The sequence below is a fragment of the Apodemus sylvaticus genome, chromosome 3 (genome assembly GCF_947179515.1).
Source record: "Apodemus sylvaticus chromosome 3, mApoSyl1.1, whole genome shotgun sequence".
Lineage (NCBI taxonomy): Eukaryota > Metazoa > Chordata > Mammalia > Rodentia > Muridae > Apodemus > Apodemus sylvaticus.
This window is the reverse complement of record NC_067474.1, coordinates 86,609,901-86,630,123: the sequence shown is the minus strand read 5'-3', so window position 1 is coordinate 86,630,123 and position 20,223 is coordinate 86,609,901. Positions and strand designations below refer to the sequence as shown.

Sequence of the window (20,223 nt, the reverse complement as noted above, 5' to 3'; positions counted from 1 at the left end):
ACTTGTGTTTACCTCCGAAGTTTCCTGAGTAGCCCCTCTTTCATGGAGGGGGTGTTTTAATTTAGAGAAAACTGAGAAGCAAGTCTCCCAAGTGAAGACTCCTATATGCAGCACCACACTTCCCCAAAAGCTCATTATCTACTGGCTTAACCCTGAACAAATAAGCAAAGTCAGAAGACGGAACAGGAGAAAACAGCTTTTAATTTTAAATACTAATACATTTCCAGGCTGTTCTGCAAAGAAAAATCATGTTACATTAGTTTAAAACTATGCATTAAGTATATTTCTTTAAACTCTAATTTTTACAAACACATAATGAAAGAAATATATATTTTATAAATATCTATTCAGAACAGGAATTATGAAGTGTTCAAAATATCAGGCCAAGATTTTTCCTCTGTAAATATATAAAATTCCCATATACTTCATATGAATTCCTCTTCAAGAGCAAAAAATTTCCTCTTATAAAGGCCAACTCAGTTTTCAGACACAATCAAAAGTAATAATATAAAAAATGGAAAAGTTCTGTACAAGGGAATACAGATAGCATACAGGTAAGTTCAATTACCATACATGCCATTTGTGTTTTAAAAATGTTTTATAAAAACTGCCACTTAAAACAAATGTGAGTGAGAATCTTTCCCTGGCTGTGGAAAATACATAAATTATCACCCTACCCGTTGGGTGATGAGGCTCTCACTCAAGGAGCTGGGGAAAAGGAGCCTCCAAATATGTTCCCTGAGGAGGGACCCGAGCCAAGAGAGGGAACCCCCTCTTCTCTGGCAGGAGTTTTATCTAGTGGGCCATTCATTGTTATTTCCCTTAACTTAGGAATATTCTTTGGGGGTCAAAATATGACTGAGGGGTGATCAGATTACAGAAGCAACTAATAGGTCTCTTCTTGGTTGCTTGGTAATCAAACTCTAGAAGCCTGATTTATTACCAATACCAGAGAAGAACCCAGCCGGCTGTCCCAGTGTGTACCCCAAGACTGTCCCTTTGTCTTCCCTCTTCCGGTCTGAGCTGCACTGTGGCTGCTGCATGTTTTCCACTACTGCCTCTTCTGACACTTCTTCTGGAAAGAACTCTTGAGGAAAGTACGATACACAGGGTCATCCACATACTCATTCTTGAGCCTGGAGCTTAGCACTCTTTGCCTCTTCCTCTCCCCTTGGATTACATCTGCCCCATAAAATGTGTCTTCAAATCGCATGTCGGAGGCTGTGGACTAAATGGAGAAATATATTATTGAGTACAGAAACACTAGTCACAGATCTAGGGAACAGAGTCTAAGATCTATCACAGGGTAGAAGGAACCTACCACAGAGTACTCTTCCTCATCAGCTAGGTCTCACCCATACCACATGGCAGAGATATGTAGTTCTATTTAGTCCCTTTTTTTTTTTTTACCCTGACTGAGGGAGCTTCCCCAAACAAAAGCAAAATTAAAGTCTTCTCATATTGAGTCTGCTGTAAATGAAAACTCCTAAAAAGAAGCTATGTCTATAGAAACTGATTGAATAATTAGAATTGAGGAAGTATTGGGGTGAGATTAAAATGATCCAGGCCTAAGAGCTCATCACTAGCTCTAGCCCCTCAGAATGACTTCCCATGCCTTCCCAATTCTGTGCTGCAAGTAACATTTTGTGACTCAAAGATAAAAAAATTTTGGACTCCATTAACTTAGCACACTACTAGCTCCCACCAACCACAAAGCTAATGATGTTACCAGATAGCATTTTGGGCCTACCTATAGCAAAGCTTCCCTAATCTTGCTATAGTGGCCTCTCTGATGTACCCACTGAGGTATTTTAAACTCACTGAGGTATTTAGACTTTCTTTGTCCTATAAAACTATAAGACCTCATGAATGGCTTCCATGTTGGAATATGAAATTTAGATGTCCTAAATCTATGTTCTTTAGTCATAGTCACATTCCTTTAGAATAGGAGCTGAAAATTTTACATTAACACTTTGCTTAGTTACTATCTCTACTTGGCTTCTGTGCCAACAGGTTTGTCTTATTGGGGGGTGGGGCTGTCAGCACTCATTCCTAATTCATGCTGAACCTCTTTGTTCCTTTAGTCTTTCTCCACTTCCTTGAAGCTAGTTTGGTTAAATCCCTAGTTCCTAAGTCCTATAGTACTTCTTTATTGCCTAACTACTTCACTGACTACCTGTGTGCTCACATTTCATATTTCAGACTTCACTGTCTTTCTTATCTGTTCAACTTTGGAGCCTTTAATTCATATTCTCGGCATCAATACCTGTACAGACTCCAAGGATGATGATTGGATTTCTCACTCTAGCTTAGATCTATTACATTAAGACCTGCATGTACCCCTGCCCAATAGGTACCTCAGATTATCTGTTTCAGATGCTCTCCAAATTATTCTGTATAAAATAGAACTAAAGGACTTCCTCCATGACTGCCCTTCTTAAATTTCCTAGATGCCAATACCATGCTCATCTATACAATCATTTGTCAAAAACTAATGGTATTGTGGATTCCCTCTTATTCCCATTCTGCCAAGAGCCCTCCATACACTTGAAATAGACATGATGCTGATACAGGGTCTCTCCCTTCTCCATTTGAACCTCTACAACAAATGCAGCAGTCCCAGGCTATCTCCTATTTATCTCCTAGAACAAAGAGCTCTCCAGAAACACACTAATTAAATAATTAAAGCAGGCTACAGGTATTTATCTGTGACCTTCTACTTGCCCTCAAGAATATCTGCACATTCCAAGGTCAGACTTTTACAACCTAGCACATCCTACTGCCTTCTTTCAGAAGATTAAACTTTATATTATAAGCCTCATACCAGGGTCTTAAGTTTTCTGTCTGGGATAGTTTTTCTTCCATGGAAGACTCTCTACCACAGAAAAACTAGAGGTTCCTGTGAGCCCTGAACATGAATGCAGGGCTAATCAATGCTCTTCCCATTGGATGTTTCTTAAGGTAAAAGATATTAGGAACTATAAACTAAATGTTGTATGTCCCAAAACTAAAGATCAGGAGTGGAACTCAGCAACTCTTTAGTAAGTGATTAGTGAAGAGTGAGGCTACACTGAGGCACTGAAGTAAAGACCAAACCAAGTGTCCACACTAATACAACAAACTACATTCCTGATCCCCTAGTCTGTTTTGCAATCTAGGATATGTTCTCCACTGGTTTGTTAGGGGGTATGTCTTCTAATGACAAGAAAAAACAGAATATCTGAGGTTGATGACAGACTGTTACTCTTTTAGGAGTTGAAAACACATGATCCATTGTGAAGTAGAGAGGGGGAGGGAACAGACAGAAGGAACGAGAAAATTTGGAAATGTGTCAAGTTGGCAGATGCATATATTTTCTGCTCAGCAGCTCATAAGGCTAATCCATGGGTTCCCTAGGGAATGCCATATATAATTTGGGAAGGAAACTTAGAATTGTAAATTGGCTGGATCTTTCTGTCATTGGAACGAAAACACTGTGTTTTAGGAACTCTTAGAAAGCACCTCCTCTGAATGATATTTCAGTTTTATTAAGTGCTAAAGTTACCAAAGGAGGAAATAAAACATCTATGAAAGTGTTGCTATTGCAGAAGAAACAGCAGAAGTCAGCCTCTTAAACATAATAGTAAAGTCAATTTACCAGGAGCTCTAGTTAATTATGTAATGGTTGCCATGGTTACTCTATGAGACAATAAAAGGTAATGGGGCTGTTTCTGAAAAGAGTACAAAAGAGCCCAGCATAGCCATTACACAGTCAGCTGGTTCTCTTAAAACATTTTTCCCCAAGCCAGAAGAGTCTGAGGGAGGCAAAGTCACTAAAACATGAAGGTTCAACCATAAGGGCTGCTTATCAATCTTCCTCAAATCAAACAATTCTGTGAGCATAAAATATCTATCAATGAATATTCAATTAGATTTGACTCCACAGCTGGAAAAGTATGAGGCAACCTACCTGAAGGCAGGCTACTACTGATTGAAGGGCGTAGCAGACTTTGATCTAGTAACAAAAGTGACAGGAGCTGTAGCTCGAAGACACTATTTCCTACCGGGATTAGGACTGCGTTCAGTGGATTTTACTTCACTGTGTTGTTAAAGTTAAAGTGCTTTCAGACAAGTTGGGCATGTCTCAAGTACTCAGGATCCTGGCATGTAGGATGGGACCTGAGGCAGACCAGGAACTCAAAGAAATCCCTGGCTTCTTAATGAATTAAAACAGCCTAGCTCACATCATATGAACCTGTTTCAAAACAGAAACAAAACAAAACAGTGCTGGGGAGGGAGGGGTAATATTGAGAATTAATACACACCACAAAATGATACTTAAGAGACTTATTAAAAAAATACTGAAGAAAGCATCATAGAATTAAGACGATATCTACTACGGAATAAAAAGATTTTATCTGTTTAGAGGATAAAGTGAACTCATAAGACACATGAATATGAAATCTCTAAGAATCTATTTTGTATGCACAGCAGCTATACACATCAAAAAACCAAGAGCCTTTCAGAAGGCTTCTGACTCTATTCCCTACCCAAATCTTTAGGGGGTGAATAAAAGTTAAAAATAAGCAAAACAAACCAGGGGAAGCAGAGGTGAGCCAAGGGGAGATGTGGATATGCAGTGAGGGACAGCCATCTCTACCAATTTCAGGTTTTCTGGAGAGACTTCAGTATGTGTTAAGAAATATATACTTTTTAATTTTATGTGTATGAATGTTTTTTTCTTGAAGTGTTTCCAATGCCTGTAGAGGACAGAAGAGGGTGTTGGATACACTGGACCCTGGAGCTAGCCATAGTTGTAGCTACTATGTGGGCATGGGTACAGAAAACCAAACCCAGGTCCTCTGTAAGATTGGGCTGGAACAGTAGTGCCATCCTCTAGCCCTGGTTTCAAGATCTTAAAGCACTGACAAGTTACCCAGGCTTCAAGAATATTAGTCTCTATAATTGGTGCACTTAATTTTCTCTTTGCTCACAGGTATTATAATCTGTTCATTTTTTTGTTTGTTTGTTTGTTTAGCTATAATGTTCCCAGAATGTGTGCAGCTCTCCTGCATCCATATTTCACAGGGTAAACAGCAGCACTGACACTGTCTTATCTTCTCCTTACTTTTAAAGTCCTTCCTCTGAAGGTGCAGCTGCTAGGGATCTGTACACCCATTGTGGATTCCCTGCCTAAGGATCTCACCTGACAAGAGAGGCACTGAACATTTAATTCACAACTTAAGGAAGCTTTTGATTTTAAAAAATGACTATCATAACTCTGTCTCTGGGGCTGGAAAAATGGCTCAGTGGTTAAGAGTACTGACTGCTCTTCCAAAGGTCTTGAATTCAAATCCCCACAACCACATAGTAGCTCACAACAATACATAATGAGATATGAAACCCTCTTCTAGGATGTCTGAACATAGCTACAGTGTACTTGCATACAATAAATAAATAAATAAATAAATAAATAAATAAATAAATAAATAAATAAATCTAAAAAAAGCACACCCTGTCTCTGCAAGAAGACATAGTCAGTAGAGTATATGAAAAAAGTCAAATTTATTCAGAAAATTTACCTCTCTATTGAAAATTTGTTATTTTCAGAGAGAGAGTCTGAGATATGACTCCAAATGAATAAACCAGACATAATTTTAAACTCTGCTAAATACTTTATAATAGTGTGAAACCCAAATCATTATTATGAATTACATTTAAAAATAATTTAAGTTTAGGCTATATTTACTTATCATTTAGTGGTATGCATTGGACTTGGCAAAAAATATATGTACCCATACATGTGTACTTATAACTCTTTTAGTATTCCCACTACTAATATTCTGGCTTTGTTATGTCTCTATGAAAGTGAGAGTTTAGAAACAAACAGTGAGTGTGTTACATAGAACTTCATCATTATATTCTAAGATTACTAAAGACTATTTATTCTCTAATGCTACCTCTTTAATCTTTTGTTGAATACTTTCTTTTAATGTAACTTCCAATGACAAAGAGTAAATACTTTAATATTATATTTGTTTACCCCAAGAGCTTTGTTTAAAAGACAAATTTAGCAACTATTATTGTGTCAATAAATTTTAACACAAAGTACTACCATTTGATCTCATTAGAAGTAACCTATGCATGCACTGTTTTTCCTGTTTCTAAGATGAGAGCTGCATTCATCAGGCTACAACAAGAGAAAAGTTACTTTAGCTTTCTTCAAAACTAACCAAAAGCCCAAGGTTGTTTTAGGCTTGGGAGAACATAGAGAATGAGGCCTTAACCTATGTAGCATTTGTCATTTGCACTTACAAAACGAGCCTTTACTCTCTTGGGTAACTCTTCATCTAAGGTGTATATGTCTTCTCTCTTCATTGCTATCTGGGATCCATCTTCAAATTCAACCTAAAGAAACAAAAGTCATTGTGATATGTAGTACTGACCATTTTTCAAGAGTTCCAATTAACTATGGGTGTTGCGGGGGCAGGGAAGTAAAGGACTCTAACAGAGAAAATATAGAATGACCCAAAGTCAGGGACATTAGAAGAACATTTTCTTACCCAACTAAGAACAAAACAAGTTGAGAAACAGCCAAGACTGTTGAAGAGAATAGACTTAAAATATTAGCTATAAAATCTTTGATACTTCAAAACCAACTAAGAAAAATAAGGGCTGATCAGATACTTTCTCTGAAAAGTGGCAAATCCTGCATTAAGATGGGCTGGGCTTGCTAGTATCATGTTTTATTAACCAAAATTATTAGAAGAAAAAATAGCCTACAAAAATGAGAAAAGGTATTTGAGAAGAACAAACAGATACCAAACAAAGTTAAAAAAAAAAAAAAAAAAGCCCAAAGTCATTACTAGTGAAATAAATAACCTCAAAAGAAATACAAATTCTCAATAAATACTTTAAAAATTGACCAATATTCTGAGCTATCTGGAAAATGCAAATTAAATCTGGTCTGAGATTCTTGCTCCAGTTAGACTGGCTATTATCAAGCAAGCAAAGAACAAGAAATGCTAGGAAAATATGGGGAAAGAAGGGGAATGCCTTATACACTACTGGTAGAACTCTGCACTAGTACAGCCACTGTAGAACTCAGTATAGAGGCTCCTTACAAAAGCAGACACAGAACTACCATATAATCTATTTATACCATTTTGTGGTGCATCATACCATAACATACCACAGAAATATTTACACTTCCATGTTTATTCCATATGTATTCAAAACAGCAAGGAAATGGAACCACACTATATATCCACCAGTGAACAAAGAAAATGAGGCAAACATAAAAAGAAATTTATTCATTATAAACAAAATAAAATTATGTCATTTCCATAAGAATGGATGAAACTTGACATTATTGTGGTAAGCAAAGGAACTTAGACCCCCAAAGACGCATATTAGATATTTTCTTTCATATGTAGAATCTAGATTTAAAGTGTGTGCGTGCGTGCGTGCGTGCGTGCGTGCGTGCGTGTGTGTGTGTGTGTGTGTGTGTGTGTTGATAAGTTCAAAGGGAACCTCGAGAGGTAAAAATGATATGTTAAGGGAATGGGAGAGAAAGGGTAAACTAAGTGTAAGAAAAAAGGGAATTGGCATATTTCCATGAATGTCAAAATGCAACCCATTACTTGTGTGCTAGCTTTAAAAAGTAATTTAAAAACAGAAAGTTAAAAGAGTTAATGCTCTATGAAAACTTGAGATTCTTTATCAGGGAAGATTACTATATATGAACAAACAGCACCATTTCTTCCTCAGAGTTGAGACCCTCTCCCTGAGCACTCTACAGTTGTACAATTGTACAGTTGTATATTGTCCAGTTGTCTGTCTGTGCTATCATATACTGCAAGAAGTTGTTTCTCTGATGAGGGTGATACGTGCTCTGTTTAATGGGTATAGCAGTATGATATCTGAGGTCATTTTATTGCTATAGTCCTTTAGTAGAATAAGAGTAGCAACCTTTCCCTTAGGCTCACGACCTATCTAGTCTCAGATTTTTGATATGGGTTCTAGCTCATAGAGCAGGCCTTAAATTCACATGAAAAGTGTTCAGTTACGGCCCTAACATTTGTGCCATTATCATATCAGAGTATTTTGCAGGCAGGTAGCTGTTGTAAAGCACAGGGTTATAGCTGGATAATATTTTTTTTTAAAGTCAGCTGAGGCTTTAATTTGGAAAATACAATTGAGTTGGGTTTAGTACAAGACAAGGGCCACAGGACATTCCAGATATGACATTCGTCCCAAGGTTGGCAGGGGATTAGAGTTGATCCTCAATCAGGTGGGTCTCTTCCCTGTACTCTGCCATACAACTGTCTTCCCTGTGAGTCCTGAGGGCACCACCTGACAGCACCACCACAGCACCTGTAGGTACACAGGCTGGCAGAAACTTTAAGGCCATTCACTTCGGACAGATATCAGAAGACTCACACAGCGGCTTCCATCATGAAGTTCAATCTTCTTCATGACCACAGCCTTGGTGTGAATAAAGATGCTGGAGCGCCCAGCAGAGCTGGAGCTTGGCTGGAAGGAGCTCATTCTGTAGCTAAAACCAGGGCTAGTGAGTACTCCATAAGCTGAGCCACTCCTGAGTGGCTGTGGTGATCCTCATATGGGTACTCAAGTTCTGCACCCTCTAGCCTGCTGTCCTCGGCCTTCAGGAGCTTGTAGTTAAGTGGGATCTTGATGTCAAGTGCCACTTGCTGCTCATCAGTTCCTGGCACTCTTGATGTTGCCTGGCTATACCCTGCTGGGCCTGTTACAGGACAGCCTCTAACTCACCCAGCTTGGCATCCTTAGTGTCCATCTCTTCATACTGCTTGGCATCAGCGATGCAGCCTCCAGGGTTGCCATCTGGCCTTTGAGAATTTTAGTATCCATCTTAGGCTGCTGCTGCTGCAGTTCATCATGAAGATCTCTGTCTTTGTATGGTGTAGTTATCCCAGTCAGGGTCTGCAATTCTTCCTACTTAATCTGGTACATGCCGGCTATGGTTGGCAATATCCTCATATAGGGAACAGGTTTAGTGATGATGGTGTCCATGTCCAGGGAATGGCACCACAGACATGTCTGCAGACTCAGAGATTTCCTCTTCCTAGATCTGCCAAAGGACACTGATCTTAGTCAGCTCTTTTACGTGGGGGGCTCCCATTCCACCTTGTTCATGTATGCTTCATCCACGTTCCTCTTGATAAGTACAAATTTGTTCTCCATCTCTATACTTTTGTTGATCTCATCCTCGGACTTCTTGAAGTCCTCCACCAGGCCCTGAATGTTGCCAAGCTCAGCCTCCAGCTTCAGTATTTCCTGGCCCAGAGTTTCCAGTGGCTTGCAAAGGTTGTTGCTATAGCTCTCAAACATGTTGTCCATGTTGCTCCTTGCTGTCTTCTGTTGCTGAAACAGGATCAGTTTGGTCTCCCACATCTTTTTCTGCTGCTTCAGAACTTGTCAATGAAGGAGGCAAACTTGTTAAGGGATTTAATCTGCTCCTGCTAAATGTATACATCCTGGATGTTGGGGTCCACTTATGGGGCTCAACAGGCTCTGGTTCACTCTGACCACTGTGATGTCCCCTACACCATTCCCCCTCAGATCCATGCTAATATTCAAGCTTCCCTGGAAACTGCTGCTGCCCACCCAGGAAAAGCTGTTCCACTCATGTAGGAGCAGCTGCTAAAGGTCTGGGGTGTAGAGGTGCACATCTTGCACGAATTCTGAGTCACACTGATAGACATGGTCAAATCTGGAGTGAAGGAAGTGGGATAAAGTTGGAGGTTTGAGAGTGAGCTGAGCAGCTGCTTATAGGCCCTAGCTGGATGATATTTGTAATTACTTTTCTCCTCTAGCAGTTTGCAGAGCAGACTACCTTCAAGCCCCATGAATGTGACTCAAAGGGTACTCAATTCTCTCTCTCTCTCTCTCTCTCTCTCTCTCTCTCTCTCTCTCTCTCACACACACACACACACACACACACACACACACACACACACACACACACACACACTCTTAACATCATAGGTATTGGTTATTTTTCACAACCTGATGTAAGACCCTGTCCCAGTGATGAGCTAGAGTTGATACCCAACTGGCCTTGTCTGAAAAGTGACCTTTTACAGGGCTCTCTGAAAGACTGCATAACTCAGCATGCACATCATCGTCTGGCTTTCTGCCTGCATGATAATTAGGTGCTGTATTATAACCAATCAACCCTTCTTGTTTGCTTGATTTCATAATCAATTAGACCTTTTTATCCATAACACTAAAACAGCTCCCATATACCCTATCTTTGAAGTAATAAACTTATTTCGCTATGATCTCTGGAGGTCACTTTACCATATTCACTGCCTTCTGAACCCTGCTCTCAGCTTCTTTTGTAATCTCATGCTGGTGGTCAACAGCATCCTAGGAGAAAAGGGGAGCAGGTAGCAAAGATTTGCTTACTCATTTCTTGCATTTCTGTTCGACTCTTTTTTCTTGAGCCTTTTTTCCAAATTGCTGACCTTTTCCCACTTTACTAAGTTTCTTTTCTAGGTCCTGAATTGCTTTTAAGTTCTCTGCTTGGCCATTGAGCCTTTGCAGAAGTAAGACCCTGTAATCTTTTCTAACATTTCAGCTATGCCATTATCTATGGGGTTTGATAAGTGTTGCAAATGGTTTTTAATTTAACAGCCTAGTTAATGTATTGTTGAGATGTCAGAATGGCTTATTTTGATATTGTTGCATTTTGTGCATCTGCTGGGATCAATGTGTCTAGTCTTTCCATTATTTTCCCTTTCTTTCCTTTTTCTGTTTGTTTCATGTAAGTCTTCATGGTGAGCTATATTTGTTTGGACTTATGCTCCTCTCTACTACTTGGGCAGAGGCTGTGTTAACAGGAAAAGAATAAGAATTATTAGCAATCCCTTGCAGTTAAAGACAATTATGTACTTTTATGTAGTAGAGTTATTGTCTGGGAATACATGTACCTGCAGGGGAGCTGGGTCAGGTTTACTGACTTCTTGGATTCTCCAGTGATAGCTCATCTAGGCAGTGGCTGTACAGTTTACATATCCTCCAGCCTAGTCATTCCAGGGTATCAGAAGAGGATCAGAGTAACAGGATCCTGGTGCAGAACTTCAGCCAGTTCTCTGGGCCAACATATTCCCAGGAACTTCTTCAATACACTTAAAAAGCTTTCATAACTACTATGAGCTTTCCAAATTCAAATAGGCCTCTAGTTTATAGCATGTAAATGTCACCAGTGTGTGAAAATACAATATCTTTTAAAAGAAAAACATTTTCAACTCCTTGCTTACATTAGTAAAATGTCAGCAACTAATTCTGAAAATTTTTTTTAAAACCTTAGGAGACTTAGAGAAAAGTCCATGATCCTGACCTAACTGAGGTCTGGATGGTGGATACTCAGGAATTTCCAACAACAGTTTTTGTATTTAAAAAAAAAAAAAAAAAAGGGCATTTGACATATTGCACCTCTTAAGTCTCCTAGGATTTAGAACTTCTAGCTATTTTGATTTTCTGTATTTTTCACTTTTAATAAAATAGAATGGTACTTCAAAAGTCAAAAGATGAGTCAAATTATACAGTGGTTGTATGTCATCAATGAAACAGAGACAGAAGCACACATTAATCATGTTTTTGTTTTAATTTACATTCATGTACTACTAGCATAAGATGAAACTTTACAACAGGGTAGAATCAGGCTGTGGTCACAAAAATATTTTGTTGCTATTGCCTAGAAGGCTGAGCATAAAAATAGGGTTCATCCTGGCCTTTTCTTCTTACAAAATGGCTCCCTTAGCATTCAAGTAGGCAAGGTGTCTTCTCATTTATACATTTGATCACACAACTTTAACTATCAGTGACTACTTTCTTTTGTTTTAAGTCATTTGAAAACTTAAAGGAAGACAATTTTCCTAAAATAATGCTAGCTCTCCTAGTTTTTCTAAGTCTTGGGTATCCAGAGGCAAAACTTTACTACAAACATGGACAGCTGCTTCCTCTAGGACAGAGAAAAAGAGTAATTTTCTGACTCTTCTTTTTACTAGCTGTATGCTCTTATAAACTATGAAAAAAATATGTTCTCCTTAAAATGGTTAAAATTTGTTCACTGAGCTGTCTCCTTCCCTTATTTGACGCTAGTAATTAATAAAACCTATGTTACAGGACTATTGTGAGAAGTAAAACACACAAAAACATACACATTCACAGGCACAATCACATAAACATACATACACAGACACAAATATACAGAGTTGCTCATGGACCAAATTTACATAGAGTAATATATGCACAGATAAATACAGCAACATATATACACAGACATTCACACAAATATGCACATAAAGAGCTACATCAATACATATAAACAGATTATAACCACAAACATACACACAGAGCCAAATCCATACACATACAGATAAAAACACACACCCACAAAAATGGACAGGGACCCATACATTCATAGGCACACACATACAGATTTAGCATGTATGAACTATGTGCCTGATATTTATCTCTACACACTTTAATGACTTTTATTCTATGGTGAAGCTGAAAGACAGAAAGCAGAAAGTGGTCTCAAAGGGCCACTTGGTTTAATGAGGAATTTTATACTACTTGTAATTAAAGAGATACTTTTAAAACCAGCTTTAACTTTCACTGACTCTGTAATTATGGCTGCAATTTTATGTTGCTGGCTAACACAGTGATTACTAATTAGCCTGCATTTTAACATGTGATACTTTTATATAGCAATGAGCTTTGTTACATAGCTTCACTATTGCTCTTACTAAATGTGACATTTGTTTTTGAATGCTATATTAATACTTTCTCTAGGAATCTTCTTCTGTATTATCCTGCCTCCTTGTGAGGTTTACTTAATTGTGCACAATCTGCTAATAGTGATGCACTTATCCCACCATACATAACCCTAAAATACATATGGGAAAGATTGAAAATGACCAACAGTATGCACACAGCCTCCACTTGTTAACTTTTAGTCTTCTAGGCTGCAATAAAATCAGCGTATCCAAAACTACTTGGGAAGGTGATATTTTATTTCACTTTCACATCATAGTCCATTACTAAAGTCAGGACTCCAATGCAGAAACTGAAACAGGGACTATGGAGAATTGGAGGATCAGTACTTACTGGTTTCCTCAGCCTATTTTCTTATACAATTCAGAACTATCTGCAGGGGAATGGCACATACACCCTAACCCTAACTCTAACCTAACGGCATATTCACAATAGGCCCCCACCCATCAACCACTAGTTAAACAGATTACCTACAGGCCAGTCTCATAGAAACATTTTCAAATTGAAGATCTTCCCAGGTAACTCTAGCTCTTGTCAACATGAGAAAAACTTGCCAGAATACCAACTCTTATGGGATTTCCTAGACCATGAGAAAGTGTAAACTTTCTAAACTCATGTTTTCTAAACTTCTTTGAGCATCTTTTAACTACATTTTGTTCTAGTTTCTGGTAATCTATCTTGAACTCTTCCTTTTAAGTCCTTATCGGTTTGTTAAGTTCCTTTATTCAAACTAGTGCCTTATTATTATTAACTTGTTTTGCATCTGAATCTTGGTTTTCCCCATTTGACCATACCATTTATTTACACGGGAATATTGATTTGTGACATGGTGTTACTGACAATCAATCATTGCTTCAGTTTTAAGGTTCTCTAAGGACTATGAATGTAGGAATGTACATGTGCTGCCCATGTTTCCCTTTTGTGGGTTCAACTCTTCTTCAAGTTAAAATATAAAAATTCCAGATTAGTTATTATCATGTAGAATTCCCTAGTGACCAGAAGATACACTTGATAATTTTAGCTTTTCCTAAACAACTATTTCTTTAAACTTGAGTAGATGACAACTGTAAGTTCCTTAGAACATATGTCAATGCTCCTCCACGGATTTAGTTTTATCTGAGATGCTTGAGGTTATGCTTCTCCACCCAAGTAAATCAAGTCAGGGCTGATTAACAGCCATCACAAAGTTACCACAAAAGTAATATATAATACTGTATCAACTTGGCAAATGAATGTTATATCCATGCATCCATCCATCCGTCCCTCTATCTACCTATGTGTGTTTGTATCTATCTGTCTGTCCATCCATTCATCCACTCAGCCACCCACCCACCCCTCTATCTATCTACCTATGTATGTATGTATGTATGTATGTATGTATGTATGTATGTATGTATGTAATGTATGTATCTACCTACCTACCTATCCACCCACCTAGCCATCCATCTATCTATCCGTCTATCCATCCATCTACCTGATTCCTGTAGCTCTGGGTCTGGTACATGCAAAGTAAGTGCTCTACTGCTGATGTATAATAACCCATGCTCCATGCTCTGTCTTAAGGAGAGATAAACCAACTCTCATAGAGACAACACAGGGATAAGAGCCTACTATCTAGTAGTTGAGCCATAAACTGAACTAACCATTTACCAATTGTTAGGGTTTCTCAGTGTCCAATCAGGTAACTAAACTATACACTGCTAAATTATAAATTGAAACCCAGGTTGTTAAACATTGACATTTTGCCTCTTTCACAAAATATGAGGAAAAGCACAAAATTCATGAGGCTTTTTGATCCATAGCACACTCATGTTATCTCCCTCTGGTATCTCCTATCCATCCCATCAAACACCACAGAGAGAGCAGCACCTACCTGATACATGTAGGCAACATTTGATCCAAGATACTTGGCTCCGTAGAGTTTACCATCAGGCCATTTGACTTGGATGACTTCTCCCTCCGCAGGAGGGCCCAGTTTCACACAGTTTCTGCTCTGTGGAATTAATGGAAAAGCATCTTAAGAAAAGTGCCTAAGTGAATACATTTGGAACTTAGCAAATGATGAACTATGGGGAATTAAAAGGAATAATTATCCCTGTGTTTGATGATTATTATCTTGATTTGATATTCAGGGAAGAGATATGAGGTAAAGGAGACTTAAAGATGTAGTCGATACTATGAAGTTGCAGGAGCCCCATAAGACAAGCATGAAAACAAAACAAACAAACAAACAACAACAACAACAAATCTGATCAGTACTTTACATTTGCAAAGAACTGTCAAGACAGAAGCTCAAATAATAACTACAAAGCCCTTTGTCTGAGACAAAGAGATCAGATAGGGGTTCACTATACTTAACATTTTTGCAGCAATCTGCAAATAATCAAGTGCTTCAATATGGATATGACTTGATCTTTATAATTACTCTTTAAAGTAGACAGACTTTTTACATAATATTTTCATTTATTCTTTGAGAATTTCATACAATGCATTTTTTTGTCACAATTAGCTTCCTTCCCAAATCTTCCTGGATCCATCCTGCCTTCTGATTTATCCAAAATTAGAGATCTCTCTCTTTTAACACCCATGAAGTCAAAATTGTATTGCCTAATTTGTGTTGGGTATGGAGGCTGCACTGGAGTATGGTTGATCTACCTGGGGTCACACCATTAAAGAAAACTATCACATCACAGCAGCTATTTAATGCCAAGAGATACTGAGCTCGGGGTAGGACTACATGGCTACCTCTCCCAACTCACACTGAGATCATATGAAGTGGCAAATTATTCTATTTTACTGACAACAATACTGGGCCTCCAAGGAACAACTCTGACACAAATGAAGCTGAATGTCAGTCAGTAAAGCTCTGAAAATAACAGGGGTGAGGGACCTCAAATTCAGAGCTGAAAGGATTGATTCAGGCAGCAAGGCAAAGGCAAGGGATGGAAAGGACATGGCATTTGGCAGGATGTGTCCTGCTTCAGTTGCTTTGCAAAAACTGTTTGCTTCCAAACAGGAATGTTCCTGCATTGGTATCCATTAAGTGAACTAGTTACTCTATCTACTGTATCTAGATGGACTAGTAGTCCCACAAACACCACTGAAAGTTTCCTGTCTTCTGGTGTTTTGTTTCATGTCCCTCTCCTCTAAGATAATTGTGAGCAAACTCCCCAATGGGGTTCATTCTGAAAGCTAACTTCTGCCAAGAAGATATATGTGTCAAATAATAAAAAATGCTCAGAGAGTTTATTAGTCTGGCTGAAAGAAATACATATTGGACAAATGAAACTATAAATGCTGTCTGAAAATATTGTGGCTTACATGAAGATACATAGGGTATATTTGGTTGTTTACAACTAGAGACACATCAGATATTTCTTTTTATTATTAATAAAGTTCTACCCTAAAAAGAAGTGGTCATTTTATTGTCAGGTGAGAACTAAGTATAAAGGCAGAGATGTCCATTGTTTTAGTTGGAGACTGAAGGAAAAATAAAACTTTTCATGTTAAAAACAGATTAAAGTAAATTTGACTACTAAACAAGCTCTACAGGAGATAATAAAGCTGAAACGGGTAAATACACACAATCAGTCATTGAAAAACAAATACAAGGACACATAATAAAGAAGTCCAAGAAAACACAACACCAACAAAATGGCAAGCAGACACTCCTTTCAATAATAACTAAATACTGTTTCAATTCTTCAACAAAATCACACAGGCTAACAGACTGAAATAGAAAAGCACATGCAATGGATCAATGCGCATTCTTCTGCATGCTGACCTCTAGTTGAACCAGCACCATTTGTTGAAAAGACTATCTTTTTTCCACTGGATGCTTTCAGCTCCTTTGTCGAAGACCAAGTGACCATAGTGTGGGTTCATTTCTGGGTCTTCAATCCTATTCCATTGATCCGCTTGCCTGATATTGTACCAATACCATGCAGTTTTTTTCACTATTGCTCTGTAGTAGAGTTTAAAGTCTGGGATATTGAATCCCCCTGAAGTTCTTTTACTGTTGAGAATAGTTTTAGCTATCCTGGGTTTTTTGTTATTCCAGATGAATTTGAGAATTGTTCTTTCTAGCTCTATGAACAAATAACCCCATTAAAACGTGGGGTACGGAGCTAAACAAAGAATTTTCACATGAAGAACTTCAGAGAGCTGAGAAACACCTTAAGAAATGTTTAACATCATTAATCATTAGGGAAATGCAAATCAAAACAACCCTGAGATTTCACCTCACACCAGTCAGAATGGCTAAGGTCAAAAACTCAGGAGACAGCAGGTGTTGGCGAGAATGTGGAGAAAGAGGAACACTCCTCCACTGCTGGTGGGATTGCAAGATGGTGCAACCACTTTGGAAATCAGTCTGACGGTTCCTCAGAAAACTGGGCATGTCACTTCCTGAGGACCCGTTATACCACTCCTGGGCATATACCAAGAGGATTCTTCAGCATGCAATAAGGACACATGCTCAACTATGTTCTTAGCAGTCCTATTTGTAGTAGCCAGAAGCTGGAAAGAACCTAGATGTCCTTCAATGGAGGAATGGATACAAAAAATGTGGTATATTTACACAATGGAGTACTATTCAGCCATTAGAAACAATGAATTCATGAAATTCTTACACAAATGGATGGAGCTGGAAAACATCATACTAAGAGAGGTAACCCAGTCTCAAAAGATCAATCATGGTATGCACTCACTGATAAGTGGATATTAGCCTAGAAACTTTGAATATCCAAGACATAATCCACAAATTAAATGATGTCCAAAAAGAATGGAGGAGTGGCCCCTGGTTCTGGAAAGACTCAGTGCAAGAGTATAGGGGAATTCCAGAACAGGGAAGTGAGAAGGGGTGGATGGAAGAATAGGGGGAGAGAAGAGGGCTTATGGGACTTGCGGGGAATGGGGACCCAGAAAAGGGGAAATCATTTGAAATGTAAAAATAAATAAATAAATAAATAAATAAATAAATAAATAAATGGGGGAAAAAAAGAAAAGCATGTGCATACTTTTGCTTTCTCTAGAAACACACTTTACTGTCATTGACAGAGTAAAAGCACGGAAAAAGGAATTCCAAAGAAATGGGACGAAGAAACAACCAACCAGGCACTGCTATTCTAATATGCAAGACAACAGACTTCAAACAAATACTAGAAGAAAAGATAAGGAGCAACAGTTCATTTTTAGTGAAAGAAAAACTGACCAACAGAATAGTACAATTCTAGGTCTATACACACCAAAACAAAGGGCATCAAGTTTCATAAAGAAAACATTAGATCTAAAAGCACAGATTGACCCCAATACAGTGGTTGTGCAAGACTTCAATACCTCACTCTTACCAAAAGATTCGTAATCAAAAAGTAATAATAAAGAAATGCTGCTATTCAATGACAGCATTCAAATGGTTCTAATTACTGTCTACAGAGCATTCCACCCAAACACTCATAAAATGTTCTCCAAAATTAACTGCATAGTAGGAAACAAAGCAAGTCTTAGTAAAAATAGGAACACTGAAATGGCATCCAGTGCTCTAGTAGACCACAGGGGGATAAAACTGGGTATCAACAGCAATAGTAATTACCGAAAGCACACAAACTCATGAAAGCTAACACACAACTGAATGACAAAAATTAGGTCACAGGAATAAAAGAAAGAAAATTTTTAAAAACTTCCTAAAGTTGAAGGAAAATTAATACTAAAATCAATAGGACAAATGACAGCGGGCATAACAGGGAAGTTTATAGCAGAATCTACATTAAAAAAATTTTTAGAGATCTCAAATTAACAATTTAGTGATGGAACAAAAGCCTAAGGAAAAAAAAACAGAACAAACAACATAAAATTAATTTTTTTTACAAAATCAGGACTAAAATGTATCCCATAGAAATAAAAAAAAATGCAAAGAAGTAATGAAACAAAGACCTACTTCCCTGAAAAAAGATTAACAAGCCAGGCTTGGTGGTATGTATGCTTAATTCTAACACAAAGGCAACGGAAGACATATTTCTCTGACTTTGAGACCAGTTTGGTCTATATACTGAGTTCAAGGGCAGCCAAGATTACAAAGTGATCTGCTATCAACAAAAGAACCAAGAAATAAAAAAACAAGAGAAAAAGTTATATAGCCAGATACATAGCCAAATTAATGAGAGAAGAGATCCCAACACTTTACAGAATATGCCAATGCTATTAGATATACCTCAGAAATTCAAAGAAAAACCCTATTACTGAAGATACCATATACTTGACTCATAAGAAAATAGAAAACCAAGCTGATACTGTCATGGAAGCTTCGTTCACTATCTTTCATAAGTCTCACATAGCAGTGAACCCTGTGAATTATAATAAGGGATCTGGCAAGGCATGTACACTGGTACAAGAAGACAGTATCTTCCAAATACAGTACTATAATTTCATATATCAACTCACAATAATTATGACAGTATGCCCAAGACCAGTGCAACGTCAAGCCAGATCAAATCCCAATCTGAATAATTAATATAGGGTTCTTTGCCTTAGAAGCGTTTTAATTTTATGAGGTCCTATTTGTCGGTTATTGATCTTAGAGCATAAGCTATTGGTGTTCTGTTCAGGAAATTTTCCAGTGTGCCCATGTGCTCCAGGCTCTTCCCACTTTCTTTTCTATTGGTTTCAGTGTGCCCAGTTTTATGTGGAGGTCCTTGATCCGCGTAGAGTTGAGCTTTGTAGAAGGAGAAAACAATGGATTAATTTGCATTCTTCTACATACTGACCTCCAGTTGAACGAGTACCATTTTTTGAAAATACTGTCTTTATTCGACTGGATGGTTTTAGCGCCTTTGTCAAAAGAACAACTGACCATAGGTATGTGATTTCATTTCTGGGTCTTCAATTCTTTTCCACTGATCTACGTATCTGTCTCTGTACCAATTCCATGCAGTTTTTTATCACTATTGCTCTGTAATACAGCTTAAAGTCAGGGATGGTGATTCTCCCAGAAGTTCTTTTATTGTTGAAAATAGGCTTTGGAACTCTGGGTTTTTTGTTATTCTAAATGAATTTGAGAATTTCTCATTCTCATGATATGAAGAAATGAGTTGGAATTTTGATGGGATTGCATTGCATCTGTAGATTGCTTTTGGCAAAAGATGGCCATTTTTACTATATTAATCCTGCCAATCCATGACCATGAGAGATCTTTCCATCTTCTGGGATCTTCATTTTCTTTATTCAGAGACTTGAAGATTTTGTTATACAGATCTTTTGCTTGGTTAGAGTCACAACAAGGTATTTTATATTATTTTTTACTATTGAGAAGGGTGTCATCTCCCTAATTTCTTTCTCAGCCTGTTTATCCTTTGAGTAAAGGAAGGCTACTGATATATGTTTGAGTTAATTTTATATCCAGCAACTTTGCAGAAGCTGTTT

General features: G+C 37.9%; 1 protein-coding gene across 3 annotated transcripts in view; it reads right to left on the bottom strand.

Moving 5' to 3' along the window:
* Positions 1 to 218: 218 nt before the first annotated feature.
* Positions 219 to 20,223, bottom strand: part of Kdm4c (lysine demethylase 4C) — a 177,880-nt gene continuing 157,875 nt past the window's right edge. For 2 of the 3 annotated variants that reach the window (XM_052176666.1, XM_052176667.1), the window contains 3 exons: positions 14,681 to 14,800; positions 6,295 to 6,387; positions 219 to 1,228 (listed from right to left, as the gene is read on the bottom strand). In XM_052176666.1, the coding sequence (XP_052032626.1) occupies positions 1,052 to 1,228; positions 6,295 to 6,387; positions 14,681 to 14,800 (390 nt within the window). In that variant the 3' untranslated portion in view covers positions 219 to 1,051. Of the gene's footprint in view, positions 1,229 to 6,294; positions 6,388 to 14,680; positions 14,801 to 20,223 lie in introns of those variants that run through there. The other variant, XR_007977033.1, reaches the window with a different exon arrangement.